The following is a 27,965-nucleotide window of genomic DNA, read 5'->3' as shown; positions in this document are numbered from 1 at the left end:
AGCTCTTTCTACCCCCAGGTCTGTTCCCTCATGGCAGCAAAGAGGACACAGGAGAACTAATGGGAGAAGTGGGGGCCTTTATTAAGGTCTGGCAGATGTGGTGGAGGTGGAAGTGGAAACCCAGGCCTGAGCCTAGGAAAGGGCAGAAGAAAGGCAAAGGGTCCCTTGGAGCAGGAACCCATCCCTCTCTGCTTCTACCCAGCACCCCCCATCCCAGGTTCCTTTCTTCAACCTCCCCCTGCTTCTGGGAACACAGAGCACCAAGAACTGACAAGCCGGGACACTCCAGGGCCATAGCGTGGGGCAGAGTCCAGGCTTCTGTCTCCCCGCAGTGGGAGATCTGGGGAGCTCAGTGAACCTCCTCACCCTCCTGCCAGTGTAAAGTTGGGAAGCGCCTTCTCTGTCCCCCAGAAGAGAACTCTTGTTCTCTGTGGTTGGGGAAAAGGTGTGGGGAGCTTGGACCTAGGAAGAAGATGAGCTGAATTCCTCCAGGGCCCAGGTGAAACCCCCAGGGGAGTTTCTGAGACTCTACCTTTAGACTTGCCATTTCTCCACTTTTCCTTCCCAATGACTCTGGTGAGCAGCTCAGAGTCTGGGCTAGGGCAACTGGTAGGACAGTGGAGATCTGACCCAGAGACATCTGGGTTTCAGATGAAGGTTTCCCCAACACCAAATTCATCTATATGTACACAGGGCAGCACCCACCTGCGGCAGGGGGAACAGCCGCTGGGGGCTAGTATGAGTAGCCACCCTTGGGGCCAAACGGCTGGGCAGGGCCAGCCAGCTCTGGGAGGTAGGCGGGGCTCTCATCCAAGTGAGACAAAGGGACTGTGTCCTCCTCACTGACAGGCCGGTCAAACTCGGCCTTGAGAGCTGGACGCTGATTGTCCGGGAAGGCCAAAGAGAAGAGGGCCTCGGGCTCGCACACAAACTTGTACACGTAACGCTCACCAGCCACCTATGGGGAGAGAGAAGGGCTGGTCAGCCTGGCTAGCCCCCCAGCCTTTGTATGGGGTAAGGTAGGGGAGCAGGGAATGCGGCCCTTCTACCAGTCCAGGCAGATGCTTGGGGCATTTCTCTCCTATGCTGGTTCTCCTGAGAAGCTGACTCTCCCTTCACAGTTCTTATCCCTTTTTCATCTCAACTTCTCCATGCTTGGGCTTCTGAGTTACACTTTTTTGGGAGAGGAGAACCTTGACAATTTCTTGTCCCTCTGACTGATTCATTATCTGATCCTACAAAGTTGCTGAGAACTGCTCCGCTGACCCTCTCCCCCCATCAACTTCTCATGGCCACTGCCCCCCCACCACCTTGTCCCTAGACCCACAGCCCCCACCTTCTGCATGATGCCTTTCTCGTAATAGTATCGGAGCGAGCGGCTCAACTTGTCGTAATTCATGGCTGGCCGGTTCTTCTGGATGCCCCAGAGCCTGGCGACCTGGGGACAAAACAGTTTTGGGGTAGAGATGCTACCTCAGCAGAAGAAAAAATGGGGTAAGGTCAGAAAGAGCACTTGAGATTCTTGGTGCAAAGTGCTAAGCTAGCCCTGCAACAAAGCATCAGCCCACAAACTTATGCTTGGCAAGAATTCCGGTTAGGTAAAGCAAGGATCATGGTGGAGGCACGTGCCACCATTTCCCAGGTTCTCCCACCTCCAGGCCCTAAACTTTGGAAAGGAGGGCTGGGGACATCCAAGAGGCCCACCTCCTCAGGCTCAATGAGCTTGAACTCCATTCCCCGGCCTGTCCAGGCAATGAAATGGGCATTTGTTGGGTCATCCAGCAGGGCCACCAGAAATTGCCACAGCTGTAGGGCACCCCGGCGCTGGTAGGGTGGCCCCTCTCGAAATGCATTGACCCCTTCCTGCTTGATGTCTCCTGGGGAACACGAAAATAGGAGGTGTGGGGTTTGTGTCTTTTGGTCCCCCAAGCAACCACCTCCCACCCCAGGGATTTCTCCAAGGGGTCTTCCCAGGTACTTTTCTATGGGTCCCACCCTCTTGCAACAATGAAATGTGATGTGACTCCTGCAGGGACACAACATGATAAGACCTTGACCCTCCCATGAACAGTCACTTCTCTGACCTTCAAACTTCTCAGGGACAACGCAGACATCATCTGGGAATGGTCGCAGAGGTTTCTCATAGCCATAGCCTTGTAGAGGAAGTTGGGGGTTGCTCAGATCTAGGGGTTCACCGACGAGACCCCAGAGAGTCCAGAGGGACTCCTGGCCAGGGAGACCCTCCCCAATGGCAGTGCTCCCTCCCCCAACATGGAGGGCTTGGCAGGGGAAGGGGAGCTGCCTTACCCATGGCCCTGTCACCTGGAGAGGGCCCAGAGAAGCCCTCTGTGTGGAGGTACATTGATGCGCACCCGGTGACATCTGTGGGGGAAGAAAGGGTGATGTGAGGTGGCTTGGGGTGGAGCTAGAGAGCAGGAGAGGAGGAAGTCCTATCCACATTCATGAAGTTCTTCCTTCCAGCCTGCTTCCTGTTCTTTGCCCAAGTTGCCTGCCAACCACAAAATCCCAGGGAAAGTTCACCTAGAGGGAGTGTGACACTGGAACCCCTCCTCAACTTGAGGGCTGGGGCAGAGGCCGTGGAAGGCAGCAGCGGGGGCCGGGCAAGCTGTTCGGCAGGGCCCAAGCTGCCAGGGAGCAGCTGTTTCCTGCGAGTTCAGGGGGAGGAGGGAGGGTGAAATGAACGTCCGGGGAAAGGGTTCGGTGTCCACGCCTAAGACTCCCTCAGAATGGACAAATGTCTGGTCAGCAGGTCAGGTTCCCAGCCTGGGGCGGGGGGGGCGGGGAAGCGGGGCGGGGTGTGGGTGTGTGTGTGTGTGTGTGTGTGTGTGTGTGTATGTGTGTCTATGTGACAGAAACTGAGAGCATGCGCCTGCATGAGCCTGGCAAAGAGGCAGTGGGCACTGGGCCTTGTTTTTTCAGGTCTAACAGAGCACATTCCACTTCATTTCATTCCATTCCATAGGATAGGAACCTCCCCACTCCACATCGGGGAGGTGGCTGTGTGAAGCCACCCGTTCAAGTTCCAACCCCTTCCCGCCCTCCCCCCACTCCACTCCCACCTATGAATGAGAAGATGGTGAAACCTGACACCTCCGGGAGCAGGCGGGAGGGTGGGCTCATTCATGCCTCCATTTTGTGAATGGAATTCCTGACTCCATTCAGGAGTAGCTGGGGGGAGGGGCAGGAGTTCAAGGGCATGTAACACAATCCCCTCCGGTCTACAGCCTTTGAAGGTCAGCAGCAAAGAGTGCCTCCCTCTTCCTCTCCCCAGCTCACTGCCAAGCCTGGCTCAGGCTTATGCTCTGGATTTGAGGACAGAAGCACCATCCGGTTCTCAGTTGGACAGCCTGAGGGTTTGTGGTTCATCCCCCTGCCCCTGAACGGTTGTGGGCACCACAAAAAGGGAAATTCTAACATTCTAGCTAGCTCTGGGCTTACTCTAATAAACTCTGGGGCTAGTAATGTAACAAAAGCTAGGAGGAAAGGAAAAAAGGCAGGGTTTTCTGGACCCTTCCTGGGACTGGCCCTCCTTTGGCTCTTGGGGCTTTGAACTATAGCTATTTGCTGAGTGCATCTCACTCCAGTCAACAGCCAGGTGGAACTAGAATTTAAAGGAGTTCCTACTTCCAGTGCCCAGCCTCTGGCCAGGGCAAACATCAACTGGGAGGCTCAAATAGGATGTGTAAACCACGTATTAACCTGTGCTCCTACCAGCCTGAACAACATGATGAAACCTCATCTCTACTAAAAATACAAAAATTAGCTGGGCGTGGTGGTGGGTGCCTGTAACCCCAGCTACTCGGGAAGCTGAGGCATGAGAATCACTTGAATCCAGTGGCACTCCAGCCTGGGCGACAGAGCAGGACTCCGTCTCAAAATAAACAGAGCAAGACTCCGTCTCAAAACAAACAAAACAAAACAACACAACAACAAAAAACCCTGCGCTCCTATTGAGAACTAGCAAGAACCATGAGCCTGGCTAGTTTCAAATTCATGTTTCTCTTCATTCAAATCCCTTTGTATTTTTAAGCCTCTATGGGGATAGGGACCAGACACATCCTATTCATCTTTGTATTTCCCAACTCTGCACACTCATGTTCCTGTCACAGTAGTTTGGTCTTAATAGGTAATTAAAACCTCAAACACCTGTTAAATAGAAATAAATGCCTTAACTTTCCTATTAAGTCACAAGCTACCTGAGGGAAGGCTCTACATCCCCCTTTATTTTAGTTTTATTTTACTTTTTTATAAATAGACACGGGGTCTCACTTTGTTGCCCAGGCTGGCCTTGAACTAATTCCTGGGCTCAAGCGATCCTCCCACTATGGCCTCCTAAAGTATTGGAATTACAGATGACTCACCATGTCCTGGGGTGGGGGTGGGGGCCTTATCTTTTAATCTGAATATAGGTTTGCTCATTGAAAAGTAACAATTTGTCCTGGTGAGGTGGCTCATGCCTATAATTACAGCAGTTTGGGAGGCCGAGGCGGATGGATCACATGAAGTCAGGAGTTCGAGACCATCCTGGCCAACATGGCGAAACCCCGTCTCTACTAAAAATACAAAAATTAGCTGGGCATGGTGGCTGGTGCCTGTAATCCCAGGTACTTGGGAGGCTGAGGCACGAGAATCGCTTGAACCCAGGAGGTGGAGGTTGCAGTGAGCAGAGATCGTACCACTGCACTCTAGCCTGGGCCACAGAGCAGGACCCCGTCTAAAAAAAAAAAGAAAGAGAAAAAAATAACAGTTCTTTTGAAATTGTGAAGAAAAAAGTGGGTGGGTGGGTTGGATGTATGAAATGGTAAACAGCAATGTAAAAAACTGGGGAGACATTCTGGGCTTAACTGAATTCTTCACTTGATCACATGCCACCCTGCCCCACCCTAGTCTCTTACCTGAGTCGTAGGCGAAGTCCGTCTGTTCCTGTTTGATCACCACCCCCGCCCCTGGGTACCTGTGCCCGTTGACCCCACCCTGGTCCACAGCTGGCTGGCCCGCCTGTTCATACAGGGGATCATGGTATTCTTGCTTAAAGCTCTGCTGGGGGTAGGATGGGCAGGGCTCCGACAGCTGGTGTTGGTAGGGGGCTGGAAGGGGTTCCCGGCCCCCTCCCTGAGATGTGAAGGAGTGGCAAATGTCCAGGGGCTGCTGGAAGACGGAGCTGGATGTGGTTGGAGAAGGAAGAGAAGAGAACTTTAAATTAATCCCTCCTGGAGCCTGTTACTCCTAGGCTTTTAGAGTGGGCTCTGGAATTGGGGGTAGGGGGTTGGGGTGTCAGTATCTCTCCCTCTCTATTCCGCCGCCCCCCACCTGCACCACCCCACAGCTCAAGTCTTTATGGAGAACACTCGGGAATTAAAGAAAAAACACCTGGGCCCATGAGCAGTGCGCTTCCCTGTCTCCTTACCTACGTTCCCCAGGGTACCCATGGCCAGGGTGGGGTTGGGAGGTCCCAGAGGATCTCAGGAAATTCCGTTGCTCCGCCCGGGGAAAGGGCTGCAGGGGCGACTGTCCAAGGGCACCAGGGGCAGGGGACTTGATGGCGAGTTGTCTGGGGGGGTCATAGGCACTAGAGTTGAGAAGGAGACAGGGGTGAGGGGGCAGAGAAGCTGGCAAGCATCTTTGAACCCTTCATTCCAAGGAAAGTGAGGTCACAGGGATTACGGGAGAAGGAAGGATAGAGGGGGCTGAGAAGGGAACAGCAGGAGCCACAGACTCAGCCCTAGCCACTTCTTTTCTTTTTTCAGAGACAGTCTCCCTCTGTTGCCCAGGCTGGTCTTGAACCCCTGGGATTCATACAGGGGGGATTTGTTGCTCAGAGCAATGGTTTAGGTGGGACAGTGGGCCTCTTGGTGGAAACAGAATCTGCTCTGGCCTCAGTATATATTCCTGAGGCCCTCTGCTGCGTTTTCCGTCTATTTAGAGGAAATCCTCAGCTGTATCGCTTCCTTACAGGAGCTAGAAAATCCTTTCTGTTGTCTAACTTGCATCTCAGCTGCTACCTCTGCTGCTGGGTGCCCCCTGCCTCCCTCCTCAGGAACCCTTCCCCTACCCTTCACCAGGTCCGGGCTGGGGCTCACCTGGAGTAAAGGCACTGCTCGCCATGGTGGTAGGGGAGTGGCGGCTTCCTGCTGCAGGACAGGGCCGGGTCTGTGCGGGGACTCTGGGGCTCCTTCTTGATCCTGGTGGTGGGGCTGTGGAAAGCTACTGTGGGGATGGAGGGGGCAGAGCAAGGCCAGAGCCTGTCACACAAGCGGCAGGCAGGGCTTCTGATACCTTCTGCACTTTGAAGACCAGCTGGGTGACTGGTACAGCCTCCTTCCCTCTCTGATACAATTTTCTGAGATCCGCAGTGAGACAACAACATTTTAGCTATTTACATTATGTCTAGTTTATACATCAGACTAGTGTCTGATTATTAACCAAAGAAACCATCTAAAGTTCAACATTTAGGCTGGGCACGGTGGCTCACGCCTGTAATCCCAGCACTTTGGGAGGCAGGAGTCCAAGACCAGCCTGGCCAACATGGTGAAACCCCGTCTCTACTAAAAATACAAAAAAAAAAAAAAAAAATTAGCCGGGCATGGTGGTGGGTGCCTGTAGTCCCAGCTACTCCGGAGGCTGAGGCAAGAAAATTGCTTGAACCCGGGAGGCGGAGATTGCAGCGAGCCAAGATCATGTCACTGCACTCCAGCCTCGGTGACAGAGCGAGACTCCATCTCAAAAACAAAAAACAAAAAACAAAAACATTTAATGCAACCCCAGGCCCCAGAAAACACTTTCAAGGAGTGAGCACCTCCAACTTAGGGCCTGTCGTTTTCCTGAGTGCCCTGGAAAATTCCAAGGGAGCGACATGTTTTTTTTTTTTTTTTTTTTGAGACGGAGTCTCGCTCTGTCGCCCAGGCTGGAGTGCAGTGGCCAGATCTCAGCTCACTGCAAGCTCCGCCTCCCGGGTTTACGCCATTCTCCTGCCTCAGCCTCCCGAGTAGCTGGGACTACAGGCGCCCGCCACCTCGCCCGGCTAGTTTTTTGTATTTTTTAGTAGACATGGGGTTTCACCGTGTTAGCCAAGATGGTCTCGATCTCCTGACCTCGTGATCCGCCCGTCTCAGCCTCCCAAAGTGCTGGGATTACAGGGTTGAGCCACCGCGCCCGGCCGACATGTTTTCTTATTTGAGGATATAAAGAATCTTTCTTGGCCGGGTGCAGTGGCTCACGCCTGTAACCCCAGCACTTTGGGAGGCCAAGGCGGGTTGATCATCTGACGTCAGAAGTTCCAGACCAGCCTGACCAACATAGAAACACTATGTTGGTTTTTCCCTCTACTAAAATACAAAAAAATTAACCGAGCATGGTGGCGCATCCCTATAATCCCAGCTACTCGGGAGGCTGAGGCAGGAGAATTGCTTCAACCTAGGAGGCAGAGGTTGCAGTGAGCCGAGATCGCGCCATTGCACTCCAGCCTAGGCAACAAGAGCGAAACTCCGTCTCAAAAAAAATTAATTGATTAAAAAAAACTTTTTCTCGTTGAGGTTGGATATTGGCCCACTTGAATGTCAGCTGACTAACATTATACACATGTTCCTACTTATCTGTGAAGAACATTGGCCTTTCCTGTGGCCCCTGCTGGGTTCCCAAACTCTGGCCACGTACGTGGCTGAGCAGCAAAGAGTTGGTTCCAAGTCAGTGTGAGTGAGATTCAGTTTTACCTGCAGTCCACTCAAATGCTCTGTTTATAACCAACTATTCTCAGGTGTTTTTGATTCCTCGTGCCTGTTTTGTTTCACAGGTGAAGACAGTTGACAGCAAAGTATCTGACATTAAAGCAGGGTTTCTTTGTTTTTTGATTTTTGTTTTTTTGAGATGGAGCCTCGCTCTGTCGCCCAGGCTGGAGTGCAGTGGCTCAATCTTGCCTCACTGCAACCTCCGCCTCCCAGGTTCAAGCAATTCTTTTGCCTCAGCCTCCTGAGTAGCTGGGATTACAGGTACACACCACGATGCCCGGCTAACTTTTGTATTTTAGTAAAGACGGAATTTCATCATGTTGGCCAGGTTGGTCTCAAACTCCTGACCTCATGTGATCCACCCGCCTCAGCCTCCCAAAGTGCTGGGATTACAGGTGTGAGCCACCTACACCCAGCCTAAAGCAGGGTTTCTCAACAGTGGCACTACTGGCATGTGGGCCAGATAGTGTTTTATTAATATATTGTAAGGAGCTGTCCTGAGCATCATAGGATGCTTTTAGCAGTATCCCTGACCTCTCTATCCACTAGACACCAGTAGCACCCCACCCTCAATCGTGACAACCAAAAATGTCTACAGATATTACTAAATGTCTCTTGGGGGTCAAAATTGTCCCCAGTTTATGAAAGTGACTTAGAACACTAGAACTGGGGCCGGGCACGGTGGCTCATGCCTGTAATCCCAGCAGTTTGGGAGGCCGAGGTGGGCGGATGACAAGGTCAGGAGTTCGAGACCAGCCCGGCCAACATGGTGAAACCCTGTCTCTTCAAAAAATACAAAAATTAGCTGGGTGTGGTGGTGGGCGCCTATAATCCCAGCTACTCCAGAGGCTGAGGCAGGAGAATAGCTTAAACCTGGGAGGCAGAGGTTGCAGTGAGCCGAGATCGTGCCACTACACTCCAGCCTAGGCGACAGAGCAAGACTCTGTCTCGGGGGAGGAAAAAAAAAAAAACACTAGAACTGGACTCTGCTGAACTGGCCCAGGCCCCTCACTTCAGATATAAGGCAATGGAGAACCAGAGGGATAGTGTCTGCTCTAAGGTCACACAGCAAGAACATGGCAAGCCCCAGATTTCAACCAAGGTTTTCATTCCAGTTATTGCCTTGGTCTTTGAGATCAAATCCCAGAATGGGGAGCCCTGACCTTCACCCCCACTGTTTTTTTAGGAGAGAACAAGCTGATCTCCTGTGATTCTCTATTATCGTATGACTCACTTCCTGCCATCCTCCACTCCATATACCCTCTCCCCAGGGACCTCTACTCACGGTTTTCTGAATGGAAATCAGGAACAAACTGCTCATCACTGTCTGGTACCTGAGCTGCAGAAAGAGGTGAGAGGTGAGTTTGGGGCGGGGCCCTAGTTGTCCCCTGGGAGGCTCCATTATTGCAGCCCTGCAGATTAGCAACAGCCAAGAAAGGACCAACAGCCTTTAGACCCAGGGTGTCCACATTATAAGAATAGTCTTGGGCCACACATAAAATACACAAATACACTAACAATAGCTGATGAACTTAAAAAAAAAAAATCACAAATCTCAAACAAATCTCATAATGTTTTAAGAAATTTCATGAGGAATTTGTGTTGGGCCTGGGCCACATTCAAAAGCTACCACAGGCTGCAAGTGGCCCGCAGGCCCACGGGTTGGACAAGCTTGCTTGAGACTAAAGGCTGCTCCACCCTAGGTCCTAGTGCCCTCCAGCTCTGGGCTCCACTAAGACCCAGAAGTGAAGACTTTCCCAGAACCTGTCTGAGCAGATTCCAGTCTTTCTTTTTCTAGATGCTTTGTCTTTATTTCCTCCATTTTTCTGAAGTGAAACAGCCTCGCCCCTCAGAGTTTACAAAACTCCCTTAAAGCTCACAGCAGTCATATCTAGGATGGGCAGACATTATAAGCAGTGGGATCCTGTGGATTTTAGCACATAGGAAGCAGCGGGGCGTGGTGGCTGACGCCTGTAATCCCAGCACTTTGGGAGGTCGAGGCAGGTGGATCACCTGAGGTTAGGAGTTCGAGACCAGCCTGGCCAAAATGGCGAAACCCCTCTTTACTAAAAAGACAAAAATTAGCTGGGCGTGGTGGCGGGTGTCTATTAATCCCAGCTACTCAGGTAGCTGAGACAGAAGAATCACTTGAACCTGGGAGGCAGAGGTTGCAGTGAGCTGAGATTGTGCCACTGCACTCCAGCCTGGGCAACAAGAGTTAAACTCCATCTCAAAAGAAAAATAAAATTAAATAATAAATAAAATCACATGGGGGGTGGCTGGGCGCAGTGGCTCATGCCTGTAATCCCAGCACTTTGGGAGGCTGAGGCAGGAGGATCACTTGAGGTCAGGAGTTTGAGACCAGCCTGGCCAACAAGGTGAAACTCCCATCTCTATTAAAAAAATTAAAAAATTAGCCAGGCGTGGTGGTGGGTGCCTGTAATCTCAGCTACTCGGAAGGCTGAGACAGGAGAATTGCTTGAACCCAGGAGGCGGAGGTTGCAGTGAGCTGAGATCATGACACTGCACTCCAGCCTGGGCGACAAAGTGAGACTCTGTCCAAAAAAATGAAAAATAAAGGTCGGGCGTGGTGGCTCATGCCTGTAATCCCAGCACTTTGGGAGGCCGAGGTGGGCGGATCACGAGGTCAGGAGAGGGAGACCATCCTGGCTAACACGGTAAAACCCCGTCTCTACTAAAAATACCAAAAAAATTAGCTAGGCATTGTGGTGGGCGCCTGTAGTCCCAGCTACTCCTGAGGCAGCAGTATGCCTGAGGCAGGAGAATGGCGTGAACCCGGGAGGTGGAGCTTGCAGTGAGCTGAGATCGCGCCACTGCACCCCAGCCTGGGCGACAGTGCAAGACTCCATCTCAAAAAAAAAAAAAAATTAGCTGGACGTGGTGGCACGCCTGTAATCCCAGCTACTCCGGTGGCTGAGGCAGAAGAATAACTTGAACCTGGGTGGTGGAGGTTGCAGTGAGCTGAGATCGCACCACAGCACTCCAGCCTGGCGACAGAGCAAGACTCCATCTCAAAAATAAATAAATAAAATAAAAAAGAAGGATGACAGTGGAAGAGCAGGAGGCTAGTGACTGGGACTGTTGCAGAAGGCAAAGGACACTGGCTGAGTACATAGGTTCCTCATCCCTTTAATGTGCAACTAAGGTGGGGAGAGATTCCCAAGGTTGGAGATCTGAAGAGCTGTCCCAGGGTGCCAGGATGGGTGGAGCTGGGTTTGGGAATAGGCAGGAAAACTGAAATACAGCAGCACCTCATCCATGGCTTCTAACCTGAACATCAAACTCTGACTTCTAGTTCCTATTCTGGCCTCCCCAGAGGGGGCCTTCTCAGGTGGTTATACAGCTAAGTATCTCCCTTGATCCCGGAGTCTTTGCCCACTTTTGCCCCTCTCTCAAAAATAAATGGATCACAGCAGGAAGTGTAGACACCAAGAAGAACTTCCTGGTATTATTCCAGGAAGAGAGTGGTTCTCGGGTGATGCAGTGGAACCTGTAGCCCAAGGAGGCTGGACTCTCCTTCCCTGGAGACTGCTCTCAGATTGGACAATGGGGAAACGGATTGATAAAATGCCCAGAGAGGTCAAAATGGCTGGTGAGAGGTATGAGATGGCTAGAGAAAACCTCCATACCCTTGGCCTATACAAATACACATCCCATCTCTTTTGCTTCTCTCTAGGCTTCTCTCTAGACTAAGGCTCCATCATTTCTTATTTGGATTTCACCCACAGCCTCTTACCAGGATACCCTACTTTCACTCTTATCCTCTGTAGTCCCTTGCTCTCCACCTAGCTGTCACAGTGATCTTTTTACAACAGAAATCAAATCATTTCTCTCTGTTATTTAAAGCATGAAACCCAAACGCTTGCCCTTGACCTCCAAGACTCTGCATGACTTGGCCTTGCCTACCTCTCTGACCTGCCTCTCCTTGCCTGTGAGTCTGCGGCGCTCTGGTCTCCTTTCTAGCCCCCAAACCTGCTGAGCTTGTTTCTTCTTCACCAGATGCTTTCCTGCCTTCTTCTTTTTTTCCTGGCCATCAGAGTCTTAGCTCACTTTGACATCTCTGGAGAGGCCTTCTCTGACCACCCCTAAACCAAAGTGGTTCCTCCTGGCTCTCCATTGCATCTCTGTTTTGTTTTCTCCCTAGCACATATTTCCACCTGAACATATTATGTTTACCTGTTTATTATCTATCTCCTCCACCAGGAAGTTAAGCTCTGTGAGGGCAAGAGCTTTATCTTTCTTGTCATCTGATGCCCCAGCACCCAGCACAGGGTCAGAGTAGACAGAGTGTTAGAGTAGATGCTCAGTGCATTATTTCTGGACTACATGAATAAACATGCAATACTCGTTTGTCCTCAGGCTGGCAGGAGTCAGCACTGTGGGCCTGGGGGCATGCACTGAAGAGATCCTGACCATCCTAGCCCTTCCCTGCAGCTTCCCCCTCTCCACACACAAGGCAACACTAGAGGCAGGTCCTCTTCAGGAAAGCACATCTCACAGGGGATACTTTAGGTTGTGCTATGTTGCCTGGCAAGAATACTCTTCAACAATTTGCTTGAAATATCAGAGCTGCCAAGTGTTTATAAACATAGGCTTATATTAATAGATAGTTGATTTCCTGACAGAAGCATTACGGAGAGGGAGTTTAAGAATCAGAAGCCACCAGCAGCTAAACGAGAACTTAAGAGGAGTCAACATAATAATACTTTGGTCTGAAGTGACCAGAGATATCAATGAGATGTGAAATCCGATGCAAGAACAAACAGAAACACATAGCCAGCACACATCTTTTCAGGAACACAAACACGGCAAACCATTCCCAAACTGGCCTGATTCAGGAGTCATCAGGGCATTGTTAAAAACACGATTACAGCCAGGTGTGGTGGCTCACACCTGTAATCCCAACACTTTAGGAGGCTGAGGCATGCAGATGATCTGAGCTCTGGATTTCTACATCAGCCTGGCCAACATGGCGAAACCCCGTCTCTACTAAAAATACAAAAATTAGCCCAGCAAGGTAGCAGGTGCCTGTAATCCCGGCTACTCGGGAGGCTGAGACAGGAGAATCACTTGAACCCGTGAGGTGGAGGTTACAGTGAGCCGAGATCGCACCAATGCACTCCAGCCTGGGCAACAGAGTGAGACCCTGTCTCAATAATAATAATAAAATAAAAACACGATTCCCAGTCCCGTCCTCTGGAGATTCCCATTCCATAGGACTGAGGTGGGGCCCAGGCATCTGCATTTTAAAATCTATCTATTATAAGGAAGTCTCCTCTGTCACCCAGGCTTGAGTGCAGTGGCACAATCGGAGCTCACTGCAGCCTCAAACTCCTGGGCTCAGGTAATCCTCCCACTTCAGCCACCACAACCTTAACAATAGGCACATTTGGGCCGGGCGCGGTGGCTCACGCCACAGCACTTTGGGAGGCTGAGACGGGCGGATCATGAGGTCAGGAGATCGAGACCATCCTGGCTAACACAGTGAAACCCCGTCTCTACTAAAAACACAAAAAATTAGCCGGGTACGGTGGCAGGCACCTGTAGTCCCAGCTACACAGGAAGCTGAGGCAGGAGAATGGCACGAACCCGGGAGGCGGAGCTTGCAGTGAGCTGAGATTGCTCAACTGCACTCCAGCCTGGGCGACAGAGCGAGACTCCGTCTCAAAAAAGAAAAAAAAAAAAAAAAAGGCACATTTGGATAGAGGATAGGAGGCCAAATCTGTCCACCTGCCCAGGGATGCAAAGCCAGGCTTGTCCCTGCTGTGCCCTCTGGTCCATTCTGAGGCAACATCTCCCAAGGTGGCAGGAAGCAGGGGTGATGGTAGCAGAGTGACCAACATTTCCCTCCCTCCTACTAGACAAGAAGAGTCCCAAGGGAAAGGGTGGTGCAGAACTCAGGGGTGGTTGACGCACTCCAGCCCCACCGCTGGGGCCTCATTAACTGCTACTTTCCATTGAGGTAATGGGCTGGGGGTATCTCCTGCTGCCGTCAATGGTGCTGGAGAGCAGAGAGCCCTCAACATCATCCTGCCTTTCTTCTTGCCTCGGGCCTGACAGTTTAACCAGGGGCCCAGCAGTCCAGGAGGAGGCTTCCTCCAGCCCACACACCACACCCCAAAAGAGGTGGTGCCATCCTCTTCCCAGAGCCAGGAGAAATCGGTCCTAGTTCAGCCCCTCCCCCAAACACTGGCCTTCTCCCAAAGGGGTAGGCCAGGGCCCTCAGTCATCCAGAGACTGTCAACAGGATAGAAATAGGAACACTGAGCCTCGCGTTCCTGGAGAGCAGGAGAATTTTTAATTACCATGTTTGGTCTTGAGTGTACACCACTCTATTTATTTGTTAACTTGGCTGAGTCTTGGCTGCCAAGCCAGTGTGCCAGGGTCTGTCCCCAGCTCCATCTTGGTACTAAGATGGAGTTTATCTGTCTGGGGATGAGGCAGATGATTAAGGAGGGGGTGGGAAAAGTGCCAAGACAGCATAATGCTGAGAGAGAGAGAAAGAATTTTAGGGACTCTCCTTTCAAAATGGGGGTCAGTAAAAAAAGAGGAGGGGGTTGGGGGCCTCCCAAGCTGGATTCTGGAAGAATTGAGAGGTTAAAACAGAGACACACTGAAGCCCACCACAGGTTAGCCACCCACACTATATATGCTCTGTCACCCTCTTCCCAGGATCCAGTCATAGGGTGAAGGGGGTAGAGGCATTCTTCAAAGCTTCTGCTCCATTGTGTCACCGCTGTCCCTTACCCTGCCCCCACCCTGGCAGCCTCTGTACTGGAAGAAACCAGTTCTCTAGTTGTGGAGGGGACATATTTGTCCCCAGGAGTCTTCTGGAAAGGGAAGAGACAGAAAGATGGAGAAGGAGGAATTGTAGCTGGGAAAGATTAGGGAGGGGATTAACCTCATCCCTCCCCACAGACATGCCAAAGCACCAGTGTACATGCACTTGAACACATATTCTGGGACGCACACACCCTAAATCCTTTTACTTCCCTCTTGTGGCAGCACAACAGCACAGGGTGAAATGTGCCCTCCATGCACGCCCTCCACACATGGGGTCTTTTTTTGGACCTACAAATATGATTGGGAAAGTCAAAGGGCAAAGAGACGGGAGCCCTTGGAGGAGGGTTAGGGAGCAGTGATTCCTGTGAAAAGGGCAGCGCAGATCGATCCCTTCCAGAATCTGATAAAAGCTATGGGTCATTTTCTTCCTAAACAAATCCATACACCTTTATGTATGGTGCACTTCTAGCAATTTTACACACAGTATCAGAGGGATCATGATCCCAGCAACCTATCCACAGAGCTTCTGGGAATCCACAGACCCCAGCCTCACACAAAGGAGTCATGGCCTAGAGTCAATGGCCCTTACTACCAAATAGACAACAAAGTCTTTATCCCCAAAGGTTCAGGGCTCCTAACAAGCCTGGAAAGGAACCTTCAACAAGAAACCAGCACATCTTTTACCATAGCCAGACACATTTTGGGTTCAGCCTGCCTGAGCCTGGGTCTCCTTGTAGCAGCCTGATTCTTTCCCCAACATCTCAACAGATTCCAGGCACCCCCAAATCAGACACGCCCTCCGAGTCTCACATAATTCCCTGCTATCTACAAAAACCCAACCCCAAGGGTATGTGAACTGCCTCCATAAAGCCGCACTCACACTCACCCTTCGACGCACGGACACAGGACACTGAACCTGCAACCACATCGGAATCTCCCTATACCTGCCTGGCTCCAACCTGTGCCTCCTCCAAATGCTAAGTCTTCACAGCCCCACCCACACTAGCTGCTTCTCTCCACACTGGGGGTTTGGAAAAAACCAAACTGAGAGAGGGAGGTTGGGCTCTGGTCCCCATTCCTTCTAATGCGTCCCACCACTGGCAAGTTTCCAAAGAAGCTAGTCCCTCCCTGCCACCCCAAAGCTCCCCATGGGTTGCCGGGGTCACTGACCTGGTGGGAAGAGACAGGAGAGGAGACTGGGGTGGTGCTGGGATGGTGCAGGGGGACAGGGCCCCGGCAGCTGCATCTGTCTCCGCAGAGAAAGTGAGAAGGAGCAATCGGCCTCAGCATCCCCCCCTCAGGCCTGGCCATCCATCGCCAGCTGGGAACCTGAGCTGCTCCCTCAGAAGGAAGGAGAGGGAACCAAGGAGATCCCAGCGCGCCCCCCCACCTCCGCCTTGCAATCCCCACCCCCACCTCCCCACCCACTGAATTTAAATGTACAGGGCAGCAGCATGTAACTCACACACACACACGCACACACACACACACTCTGTCGCTCTCGCACACACACTCACACACTTGCTGTCACACTGCCACTGCCACAGGCATGCCTACCCTATCCAGACCCCTGGCCAAGGGTTGGGACTTCCAAAGTAGAGAGATGAGAGCATTTTCCTCCCCCTCCCATCTCAAACCCAGGCACAGATGGACCAGCTGCTGCCAAAATGCCAACCTCAGCCCACCCCTAGCTCACAGCCCCAGGAGCTGCCCACTGTGGGGACTCTCAGCTGACAGGCAAGGAATGAAGCCCGGTGAGCCAGAGGGAAATCAGGCGCTGGGAAAGGAAGTCTTTAAGAGCCCAAGGAAACTGACACCTCTGCGTTCTTCAGCCCAGCTCTGGAACCTCAGGAGGAGGATGGGGAGACAGGGCAAAGCTCTGCCTGTAAATTGGAGCTGGGCATGCAGGACTTGCAGGGTCAGGGAAGAGGCACACAATACCCACAGAACCCCCAGATCCCTCCAGCACTCACACAGCCATTCAGCCATTAATTCCACAAAAAGTCTTGACTGCTTGCTCTATGCTAGTCATTCTGTCAACATATATATTTTTTAAATATCATAATGGGCAAGACAGACCTAGTCTCACTCCAAGGATCTAGTCACAGGTCATTTTCTTTTTACTCCAAGCTTCTGTGGAGAGTTCCAGGGCAGCTGGATTTGAGCTTTAAAAAAATTACACACCCAGGGTGGAGGGATGAGGACATCCTAAGGAAAAGACCTTAAAAAGACCTCAAAAAAGAAGTTCCTAGTGTTTTGGCTTCTTCATTTTCATAGCATTAAAATAAACCCTAAGATGGGGGTAGTTAACCCTTCCCTGTCAGAGACTGTCTAAACCACCATTTTCCCTCCCACCTGCAGCCCCACCAGCGACACCCTCAGGCCCCACCAAAACGCACCGAAGAATCCAACCAGGAAACCTCCCGAACACACCAACTCCCCATCAGGCCCAGCCAAGGTCCCCACCCCGGCCAGCACACAGGAAGGGGGGAATTTGCCTGGGGGCGGAGGTATTCAAGCGGGATGGAAGAGGGAGGAACACTTGCTATTAGAATTACAATCAAGGCTATTTGGGGAGGGAGCCCTGGGCTCTCCCTGCCAAAGGACTGCCGAAAAGAATTATTTAAACTTTTGTTGTTTTTTTGGCTTGGACAGTAAATTGTTTGGTGCTGGGGGTTGGGAAGAAGAGAAACTCGGGATAAGAATCAATGCTTGGGCAACTCCGGAGGATAGGTGACAAATTAATTGCTGCCCCCCGCCCCCACCAACAACACCCCAACACGCACCTTGGCCTGGCGGCTTCTGCAAAACAAACTTTGCAAATGAAAATTTCAACCAGGAAAATGGGCCTGAGGCCAAGTTCCATTCAAATAAGCAAATACCCCACACAATGGTCTGATTCATCCTCAAGCCTAGTTACACAAGCCTGGCTCAGGGTAGAGAAAATAAATATCAATATAAGTATCCACGCTGGGTGCTGGGGTGAGTAGAGTGGCAAGGGACCTGGGGAAAGGGCCTTGGAGAACTCCTTAAGGCAGGGAAGGGAGAGGAGAAGTGTGGGGCTAGGGTGGAATACCAGGGGCTACGGAGTGTTCCCCTGTCAAGCCTCCCAAAATAGAAAAGGTCACAAAACTACTCACCTTCAGCGAGCCACGTCTCCTGGAAGTGACTTAGATCCTGGAAGAGATCTGAGGGGTAAATAGTGGGATTGGAGGTGAGATGGAGGAGACGGTAAGAGAGAAGGAGCCCTAGCAAGCCCCGGTGACTCCCCTGCCTTGGGAGTAGGGACCAAGAAGAATGACAAAAATCCCTTGGAGGGCGAGCTTTTTGGGGAAACAGGCGGGGGTTCCAGGATCGGCCGTGTGTGTGTGTGTGTGGCGGAGGAGGGTCGCGGTTTGTCTCTCTTGCTCTTTACCTTCAGAGTCGAGGGGCGGCAGGGAGCCCGGGTCCATGAGCTTCCCCTGCGGGACCATCAGCGCTTCGCGCAAGCTCCCATTTCCGGGCGATTTCTGCGAGAAGCAGGGAGAATACCCCCGAGTCACCCTGAGGCGCTTAGTCTGGGGGACGAGGTTGGGGTCCTCGGGTGACTCAGGGGCGGGGCAGCCCAGGACTCCGCTGGGACCGCAGGGAGGGGGACTGTGGTGAGAGTAGGGGCTGGGTGCGGGGCGGGGCGGGATTGGAGGCCGGCGCGGCGCTCACGCTGTTGAAGGTGTAGGGCACTTGCTGGTCCAAGTATCCGGCTTTCATCCTCCGCTCCATCCGGCCGCTCCCTCCGGCCGCACGGCCAGGGCCCCAAGCGGGGGCCGAGACCTGGGGGGGAGGGGTCTGCGTTCGCACACCGTCCAGGGAGGGCTGCGATGGGGGCGGGGAGGGGTGGCGGGAGGGGGCAGTCCCAAGGCTCTGGGTCCGACGGCGAAACTTCTCCGACTCACTGGGGCGATGGGGAGGTTTCCGCCTGCCAGGCCGAGCGCCACCACCACTCCCCTCCCGCCAAAGGCTAAAGGAGGTCCCACCTGCTCCCAGGAGCCGGGCTCGCGGTTTCTGCTTTCTGCAGCCCTGCGCTACCCGGGCTCGGTTACATAAGACGTGTGTGTGTGTGTTTGTCTGTGTGTGTGTGCGCGCGCGCGGAGAAGCAGGCGAGGCGCACACCATCGCATGCCCACAACTCCCGCGCCCCCTCCAGCCCCGAATCCCAGAGCTTCCCACCCCCGTCCTGGAATCTGCGGAGGCGGATGGTGAGAGTGAGTGTGGTGTGCGTTGGAGGCGAGGCGGGGAATCACAGACACTCTCCCTCCCTTTCCCTCCCGCAGCCTCACCTGAGGCCGGGGCTTCTGGGCTGGAGCCGCGGGGGGTCCCGAGCATGCCCTGGGGCCCGCACCGAGGGCCGCGGGGCTAGGCCGGAGCAAGGCGGCCCCGGCCCTGGGTCCCCAGCGCACCGACTTGTTTTTCGGGCACCGCAGACAGTTGTGAGCCCGGGGGAGCAGCTGATTGGTGCATTTCCTTCGCTCGGCCTCGTCTCTTCCCCCCCACCCCACCTACCCCGGTTCCCTTTGTTTCATTGACTTTTGTGAATGGAACCCCAGGGCTGGGCACGCCCGCCAATCCGGAGAGTCGTCCGGCCTGGCCGGGGGGCGGAGTTTCCCAGCCGCGGGGGCCAATCAGAATGTAGGGGTTGGCTCCCGGCTTCATTCACTGCTCCGGCTCCCATTCATAAAAAAATAAAACTCGCGGCCGGAGTTTCATTCATAAAGAACCGAGAGAAAAAGAGAAGCCGAGGACCCCGCGGCTTCTCCCCCGTCTCCGCCACGGTCTTGGGTCTGATGCGCCGCGAGCTCCTCCGGCTGGCGTCTGCACATGTCTCTGCATCTGCGTGTACGTGGGAGTATGAACATGTCTGTGTGCGCCCAGGAGGGAGGCGACCGGGCTTGTGTGCCCAGAGGAACAATAATAACTAGCATTTATGAAGCGCTCCGCTTCCACGTGCTCATTTCGTTCCCATAACCCGGCGGAATGGATCGTTTTTATCTTACAGATATTAAAAATGAAAGCTCAGAGAGGGATGGTAACTCGCCTGAGGTCACTTAGCTAGTCAGCACCTCTGGGGTTTAGAACCTCAAATCCCTCACACTCTCCTGTACACCCCTCTGAAGCCATGATTAAATGAGTTAAGCTATGTAACAACTGATACACAGTAGGTGATTAATAAATGTAAACTGGCACAGAAACCAGGCTTTTCCTCAAGGGTCTGTTCTCTGCAGTGCTGTTTTGTGACCCACTTTCTATTGATTGCAGCAGAAACCAGAAGCCCCAGGGTAGATGATTTCTGAAAGTGTAGCTCCCTCTCTGCCATCTTCCCTCTTATCTGAGGATGATCTGGAGGCAGGATGGGTTTCAGTTTTAGCTAAGAAGCTGGTCATAGTCTCTGTCATCTCATCCATTCATCACTTCTTTCAATAAGCATTTATTGTGTCAGATACAGTGCTGGGTTCCAGGCAAGCAGCTATGACCAAGACAGACATCTGAGGGGAGCTGGGGTGATTGGGCTGTGGCCATGGGGGCACAAAAGACATGAATCCTCAAAGGCCTTTTTTCTGAGACAATTCTGTGTGTCTCCAGCCTATGCACTCCTTTGAGGACAGCCTGATTTTGCCTCCTGCCTGTTTGTGATAAACACAAAAGAATGTTCAAATGCCAGGCCAGCAGGAGTGGCTTCCCAAATTCATCTAACCTAACACCCGCCACTTTACAGATGAGGCAGTCGAGTTTCAGAGAAGGAAATGACACATGTAAGCTCTTTGGGCCTGTCTGGCTAGAACTGGGGCTAAAACATAAAATTGCTGTTTAGCGTTCTTAAGGGCTCATTCCATGAGATCAGCTTGGGCAAATGAAAATAAACTTCCCTTTCTATAGGTGCTACAATATTCTATAAGACTCGTGTCTATTGTCCTCTCCAGGAAGCCTTCCATGATAACCTGAATCAGTTCCTTTTATCCCCATACAACATTCTTAACTCTATCTCTGGTGTGGATGTTTTTCATTCTGCCTCATGGTGTAGACATCCTTATCTATGGAGAGCTCTCCAGAGCTCATTTGCCTCTGTAAGTCCTCCTCAGCCTGTCTGCATGCTTATGAGGGTGGCATGAAATGCTTGTGTAGTGAATAGGTACAATAAAGACCAAACTAATTGATCTTAGCAGGAACCCTGCCCAAGGAAGGAGAAACAAGCCCAAGCAAATCCCAGCTTTGGGTTGGATGGAACCAGTTTGGAGACAAGTGTGAGTTCTGGCCAAGAGAGGTGGAGAGGAGGACAGCGTTCTTCCTGGAAGGCAGTTCTAGTGTGATCTCCATGACAACGAAGAAGAGTCCAGTGGGTCTTTAAGTTGGTACTGGGCCCTTCAGTAGGATGGGGCCTCTCTAGGGGTGCCAGGGCCCCTCTGGTTCTGAGTTTTTTTGTTTTTGTTTTTGAGACAGAGTTTCACTCTTGTTGCCCAGGCTGGAGTGCAAAGGCGCAATCTCAGCTCACTGAAACCTCCACCTCCCAGGTTCAAGCAATTCTCCTGCCTCAGCCTCCCGCGTAGCTGGGATTACAGGTGCCCGCCACCATGCCTGGCTAATTTTTTGTATTTTTAGTAGAGACAGGGTTTCACCATGTTGGTCAGGCTGGTTTCGAACTCCTGACCTCAGGTGATCCACCACCTTGGCCTCCTAAAGTGCTGGGATTAAAGGCATGAGCCACCAAGCCCAGCCTTTTTTTTTTTTTTTTTTTTTTTTTTTTAAAGAGAGAAACAGGAGGGTCTCCGTTTGTCACCCAGATTGGAGTACGGTGGTGCCATCATAGCTCACTGTAACCTCAAACTCCTGGCTTCAAGCGATCCTCCCATCTCAGCCTCCCAAGCAGCTGGGACTACAGGCATGCACTATCATGCCTGGCTAATGTGTTTGTTTGTTTGTTTGTTTGTTTGTTTTTGTAGAGACAGGGTCTCACTATGTTGCCCAGGCTGCTGGTTCTGAGTTCTTACATTCTTCTGGAGGACCCCTGGTTCCCTGGTGAGTAAGTGTCCCCTCCACATTCCCAATCCTCCCCAGCCCTGGCAGAGGCTGAGGGGCCTTCCTCCCTCAGGGTAAGAGAAGATACTGCTGCTGTCACTGACCTCTGATTTAATGTCCAGGCTCAGAACAGTGATATTTCCAAGGGGAACACTCGCCTCTTACACCACTGGAAGTAGTTGGGGAGGAGGGAATAGAGGGGCTGGAATTTCTATTGGGAATTGAGTCACAATAACTGACATGTACTGAGCCATGCCCTGCTGTAAGTGCATGACCTACATTAACTAAGGCAACCTCATAACGATCCTGTGAGGTAAGTATTAGGATTTTCATTCCCATTTTACAAATGAGGAAACAGAGCCCTCACAAACACACATCTACCCCAAGGGCTCCCACAACAGACTGAGGACACCCCAAACAGACTCACAGGCATGCAAACACCTTGAAGGACCACATAACGGGCCAGATGGAGCCCACCCCTGAGCCAGAGATACACAGGAACACTCTGGGATGCAGGACGCTCACATTCCCCTCCTGGACACACAGCTTCACGGACACATGCAGCGTACTCCCTGACACCCTCCAACACAACTTTGGTGGGGGTTGCACAGGTAAATGCTTCTTTCCCGGCTATGCTAGTAGACTGGGGGCTGAACTCTGACCTGTTTCCCAGAAGCCTAAGTTATAAAATGTAAATGTGAGGCTTTGATATGCAAATGTTCATATAAAGGCAGGCTATGGCTTGCTCAGGAGGCTGGAAGATCAGAGCACTGTGATGAGTAGGGAGAGGAAGCTATTGGATTCACCTGGATCCGATATCAAGGTGGCTCAGGAGCCATCAGAGAAGCAGGCTTTCCCCAGGGCAGGTTTCAAAGAATGAGCGGCATAGGGCTGGATTTGGTTCTCTGGGTTGGGTTAGCTGGGGACATCATGTGGGTGACCTATGCCATGTGTCTGTGAGAGGAGGATGGAAGTATCCTCAAGGCCTGGCTTCCTCATGGTCTGGAAGAGTTGAGTTCCAGAGCCTTAAAGGGTGGAACCCAGTGGGGTAACCTTGGCTCCGCAAGGTCAGATGGACGAGATAAATAGGGTCAAGTAATGTCCTATGTCGCCTTAGTGTCTCCCAGACCGGAGACACTAGAGGAATGAACCAGAGAGGTCAGGTGGTGGGGATGAAAGAGGGGGAGCCTGGGGTCCTCCCCATGGGCTGGTGGGTCAGGATAACCAAAACATGCCACTCTTTGACTTCCTTTTGTCTTGTGTCACTGTCCCCCTTTCACACTGCTTCCTCTAAACTGCAGGGCTTCTGAATGATGGGTACATGGATATGTACCCCTGAAATTAACTGCCTACACCAAAATGCCTGGTGCTCATTTTTCTTTTTCTTATTTATTTATTTATTGTTTTAATGTTATAGAACTAAGCAGATTTTTTTTTTTGTGGGGGAGGCGCAGGGACAAGTTGTCATTATGTCACCCAGGCTGCAGTGCAGTGGAACCATCATGGCTCATTACTGCAGCCTCGACCTCTTGGGCTCAAGTGATTCTCCCTCCTCAGCCTCCTGAGTAGCTAGGCCTACAGGTGCTCGCCACCACAACTGGCTTTTTAAATTTTTAATTTTTTAATTTTTTAAATTTTTTGTAGAGATGGGGTCCCGCTATGTTGCCCAGGATTGTCTCAAACTCCTGGGCTCAAATGATTTTCTTGCCTTGGTCTCCCAAAGTGCTGGGATTATAGGCATGATCCATCATACCCAGCCTGGTTTTTATTTTTATTTTTACTTTTATTTATTTATTTATTTTGAGACGGAGTCTGGCTCTGTCGCCCGGGCTGGAGTGCAGTGGCCAGATCTCAGCTCACTGCAAGCTCCGCCTACCGGGTTTACGCCATTCTCCTGCCTCAGCCTCCCGAGTAGCTGGGACTACAGGCGCCCGCCACCTCGCCTGGCTAGTTTTTTGTATTTTTTTAGTAGAGACGGGTTTTCACCGTGTTAGCCAGGATGGTCTCGATCTCCTGACCTCATGATCTGCCCGTCTCGGCCTCCCAAAGTGCTGGGATTACAGGCTTGAGCCACCGCGCCCAGCCCTGGTTTTTATTTTTTAATCATAGATGTCTTTACAAATATCTTGTCAATATATATTACCTTCAACGTGGTTGGAAAGGCACCACTTTTGGAGAACGTGCTGGGCAGGGAGGTAAAGCAACTACTTCCCTTGTTCCTCTCCATCTTCTACTTAGCCTGAGATCTCTCTTGAAACTCCAAAGAAATGGGGCTCTCCCTCAGCCTGCTAGATGGCCGTGTATTGGGCTAAAGAGGAAGCTCACAGATAAAGCTGATGTCTTGCTCCATTCCTAGGGGCATCCTGTGGAGGAGGAGAGCAGTCTTCATATAAAAGTTCTAAAGATGAGGACTCTTTTTCCCTTGGGTGGTACAGGCATTGGACATCCTCGAGTACCTTGGGAGAAACAGAAGGAGAAGATCAGATTGTCCCAGCCGGACTCATGAAGGATTTCTTCTGGCAGACAGAGCAGACCGAGCTGCAGTTAAGAGTTTGAGGTGGGAGATTCTGGTTCCCTCCTCACCCCGACTTGTGTGTGACAGTGTGACATTCCCAGGAGTAAAAGAATGAACACAATGACCTCTGTGGAGCCAAGTCCACAAGGGATTGTTTTACAATTATTTATTGCGGGGGAGTATTACCTTTTGGGGAGCTGTAATTGGAACTTGTCAGGATCCCAGTGAGAAACATCTTAATTTTTTTTTTTTTTTTGAGACAGAGTCTTGCTCTGTCGCCCAGGCTGGAGTGCAGTGGCACAATCTCGGCTCACTGCAAGCTCCACCTTCCGGGTTTACGCCATTCTCCTGCCTCAACCTCCCGAGTAGCTGGGACTACAGGTGCCTGCCACCACTCCCGGCTAATTTTTTGTATTTTTAGTAGAGACGGGGTTTCACCATGTTAGCCAGGATGGTCTCTATCTCCTGACCTCGTGATCCGCCTGCCTCAACCTCCCAAAGTGCTGGGATTACAGGCATGAGTCACCGCACCTTAATATTTTTAAACAAGGCTAAATAAATGCATCGTCCTTTCTTCTGGAATATTGTCCCAGGAGGAAATGTTGGAGCCCAGTGCCGGAGGCCAGCAATCAAGGATGCCCCAAGGAGACCAAGTTTTATTTTTAGAAGGTGCTGGTGACTTTAGCTTTTCATCCTTGCTATTTGCAGTAGCTCAGGGCTCTCTCCAAAATGCAAAGCATTCCTTGTCCTGTTCTGTCTCCTCCTGTTAGATTTCAACCCTCTCTGCTTCTAGATGAAGCGCCCCAGCTCAAGGACGGGACCTCTCAGAAAGCTGCAGGATATAACATTTTCTTCACCTTTTGATTTTTTTCTCTTTCTGTTGAAGAGAGACAAACAGACAAATGTCAGCAGGCTGAAGGATGAGAATGGAATTGGTGCCAGTTGGGGAGAGCCCAGGATGCTCCCCTTTTTAATTAAGTACGGACTTGAATTATGAGGAGCCACAGCGCCTGCCGGAGGGGGCTCCGCTAAGGGAAGGCAATTTCTCTCGTTAAAGATTAAACACCGCTTATTCCACTTAGCCTCTCCTCAGCCCTCTGAGAGTGTCTATATTTGCTCTTGTCGTCAGGAATAATGTGCAACTGAGTGGACACCCCAGCTCGATAAGGCAAGGACAGGGACAGCTCTGTCAGCACTGGCAGAAGCCTGGGGACTTGACTCTTACCTGAATCCTTTTGGGAGAATGGTGGTAATGGGTGGTGGGGAGAATTCCTGGTTTTATTTCTGAGATTTTTAAAAAATTATTTTTAATTATTATTATTTTTTGGGGGGGGGGGCAGAGTCAGGGTCTTGCTCTGGTGCCCAGGTTGGTCTTGAACTCCTAGCCTCAAGGGATCCTCCTGTCTTGGCCTTCCAAAGTGTTGGGATTACAGGTGTGAGCTACCACACTGGCCTTGATTTTTTTTTTTTTTTCCCTAAGAGACAGGGTCTCGCTCTGTCACTCAGGCTGGAGTGCAGTGGTGCAATCTCAGTAGGCAGGTGCCACCACTCCCAGCTAATTTTTGTATTTTTTGTTTTTGTTTTTCTGAGACGGAGTCTCGCTCTATTGCCCAAGTTGTAGTACAGTGGCGCAATCTCGGCTAACTGCAGCCTCCACTGGTTCAGCCAATTCCCTTGCCTCAGCCTCCCGTGTAGCTGGGATTACAGGTGCACGCCACCACGCCTGGCTAATTTTTTTGTATTTTTAGTAGAGACGGGGTTTCACCATGTTGGCCAGACTGATCTTGAACTCCTGACCTCAGGCAATCCACCCACCTCGGCCTCCCAAAGTGCTGGGATTACAGGCGTGAGCCACCGCGCCCGGCGCGTAAATTTTATATGTTTTGTAGAGTCAAAGTTTTGCCATGTTGCCCAGGCTGGTCTCGAACTCGCGAACTCAGGCAATCAAGCCCTGAGTCACCATGCCCAGCCTTGTTTTTGTTTTTACCCAAAACAGAAACTCCTCTCTCACTAGTCCCTGACTGTCCCCAGGCTATAGGGCTTTCCTGAAACTCAGGGAGCTGCTGCTGTAGATTTATTTCTCCTGTTGATTCTCATCTATCCTACTGGCGACCCCAGCCCAGATTTATCTGGTAATTTACAACCCCGGTTGTTAGTTAATGATCTGGAGCCACAGAGCCCAGAGCCCAGAAAATGATGCTCCTGCTGGGTAGAGGCACTGCTTTCCTCTTGCTTTGTGGGGACCACGTGCCTGGGTGGAGAAGAGGATGGCAGAAAGAAAGGATGTTAGGGGGACACAGGCTGAGAGGACATGATACCTAACCAGATGGGGACCAGGCATTCTGGACCCCAACTTGAGTTTCCAAAATACAGTGTTTGGGCCAGGCACAGTGGCTCACACCTGTAATCTCAGCACTTTGGGAGGCAGAGGCAGGTGGATCATTTGAGGTCAGGAGTTTGAGACCAGCCTGACCAGCATGACAAAACACTCTCTCTACTAAAAATACAAAATTAGCTGGGCATAGTGGTGCATACCTATAATCCCAGCTACTTGAGAGGCTGAGGCAAAAGAATCGCTTGAACCCAGGAGGCGGAGGTTGCAGTGAGCCAAGATCGCATCATTGCACTTCTGCCTGGGCAACAAGAGCAAAACTCTATCTCAAAAAAATAAATAAATAAATAAAATAAAATAAATACAGTGTTCGCATGTGTGCTTTACCCTTTATTGTTTTCCTAAACCTTTTCAGATATCTTATTACATTTTCCCAGCATTCCTCAAAGTAGGTATGTTTAGTTCCATTTTATAATTGAGCATTCTAAAGTCCAGAGAGCAATTTGCCTTATGTCACCCAGGGAGAGGGAACCAAACCACACGCTTCAAACTCCCCAGCTCCACAGAGTTCCAGAGATAGTGACTTCTGAGGGCTGAGTAAAAACAATAGCACGTTGTTCTTACTAGCCTGATACCCAGTTCTCTGGGCTCCTGATCCCACCTGACCCTCCCCTTCTTGACATTTCCTTTTTATGTTCTTCCCCCGCCCCACCAAGCCCCACTTTCCTGTTAAGAAATGCTTGTGGCCGGGCGCGGTGGCTCAAGCCTGTAATCCCAGCACTTTGGGAGGCCGAGACGGGTGGATCACGAGGTCAGGAGATCGAGACCATCCTGGCTAACCCGGTGAAACCCCGTCTCTACTAAAAAATACAAAAAACTAGCCGGGCGAGGTGGCGGGCGCCTGTAGTCCCAGCTACTCGGGAGGCTGAGGCAGGAGAATGGCGTAAACCCGGGAGGCGGAGCTTGCAGTGAGCTGAGATCCGGCCACTGCACTCCAGCCTGGGCAACAGAGCAAGACTCCGTCTCAAAAAAAAAAAAAAAGAAATGCTTGTTAGGGTCTTGTTAATTGTGTATCTTACAATGTGGTTTGGTATTTTCTTAAATTGCATGTCAGACATGAATGTCTCCCACAAAGAGAAAACTGATGGAGGGGGGAGCATTTTGCTCCCTAGAAATTGAGAATGTAAAGTATATTTAATTAAAATGATAAATCTGATTTTCAGTTTTGTTTTTACTACTGCTAAAACTAATCTATTTTATGCACGTTTGCCAAAGGCTGCAGCCATCAAATCAGAGAATATTAGAGCCATGAGGCACCTTGGAGATCTGTCTGGGCCAAATCCTTCATTGTAGAGACAAAGAAACTGAGTCTCAGATTGGGGAAGTGCTGGGGATGCATGAGTGGCTGAGATGGAGGCAGGCACTGCGGCTTGTTTTCCTGCGCACCACCTTCTCTCTCCTACTTCAACTTATGTGCATCACAGGGTGGGAGTCACCAGGCTCCAACTCCTCTCTCTTTAAA

General features: G+C 51.3%; 1 protein-coding gene and 1 long non-coding RNA gene across 11 annotated transcripts; one reads left to right on the top strand and one right to left on the bottom strand.

The window, feature by feature from the left end:
• Window positions 1-57: 57 nt before the first annotated feature.
• On the bottom strand, window positions 58-19,022 carry ETV4 (ETS variant transcription factor 4). 10 transcript variants are annotated; one of them, XM_008012521.3, is made up of 13 exons: window positions 18,866-19,022; window positions 18,249-18,359; window positions 17,965-18,058; window positions 17,690-17,737; window positions 9,031-9,084; window positions 6,102-6,228; window positions 5,429-5,590; window positions 4,917-5,182; window positions 2,308-2,382; window positions 2,085-2,153; window positions 1,705-1,877; window positions 1,337-1,438; window positions 58-958 (listed from the first exon to the last, which is right to left on the bottom strand). In XM_008012521.3, the coding sequence occupies exons 2-13, from the start codon at window positions 18,306-18,308 to the stop codon at window positions 734-736; spliced, it is 1,455 nt and encodes a 484-aa protein (XP_008010712.3). In that variant the 5' UTR covers window positions 18,309-18,359; window positions 18,866-19,022; the 3' UTR covers window positions 58-733. The 10 variants fall into 10 exon arrangements, with proteins under 10 accessions (XP_008010712.3, XP_037849516.2, XP_037849517.2 ...); XM_037993588.2 differs by having other exon boundaries at window positions 2,085-2,183; window positions 18,866-19,007; XM_037993589.2 differs by lacking the exon at window positions 18,866-19,022 and adding an exon at window positions 18,563-18,658 and having other exon boundaries at window positions 2,085-2,183.
• A 154-nt stretch (window positions 19,023-19,176) lies between these two features.
• Window positions 19,177-27,703, top strand: LOC140708689 (uncharacterized). The gene is made up of 3 exons (XR_012088895.1): window positions 19,177-20,824; window positions 21,521-21,596; window positions 24,032-27,703. It is a non-coding gene; the product is annotated as an uncharacterized lncRNA (long non-coding RNA).
• Window positions 27,704-27,965: the final 262 nt, after the last annotated feature.

This window comes from Chlorocebus sabaeus, chromosome 16, assembly GCF_047675955.1.
Source record: "Chlorocebus sabaeus isolate Y175 chromosome 16, mChlSab1.0.hap1, whole genome shotgun sequence".
Lineage (NCBI taxonomy): Eukaryota > Metazoa > Chordata > Mammalia > Primates > Cercopithecidae > Chlorocebus > Chlorocebus sabaeus.
This window is presented reverse-complemented; position numbering and strand designations above follow the sequence as displayed.

What these genes read in the sequence shown, in the direction of transcription:
- ETV4 (XM_037993588.2), bottom strand. Translation starts at nt 18,308, where the DNA reads ATGGAGCGGAGGATGAAAGCCGGATACTTGGACCAGCAAGTGCCCTAC. An exon ending in TGCCCTACACCTTCAACAGC is followed by an intron (nt 18,059 to 18,248) that starts GTGAGCGCCGCG and finishes TGCTTCTCGCAG; the next exon opens with AAATCGCCCGGAAATGGGAG. An exon ending in GAGCAGTGCCTTTACTCCAG is followed by an intron (nt 5,591 to 6,101) that starts GTGAGCCCCAGC and finishes TCTCAACTCTAG; the next exon opens with TGCCTATGACCCCCCCAGAC.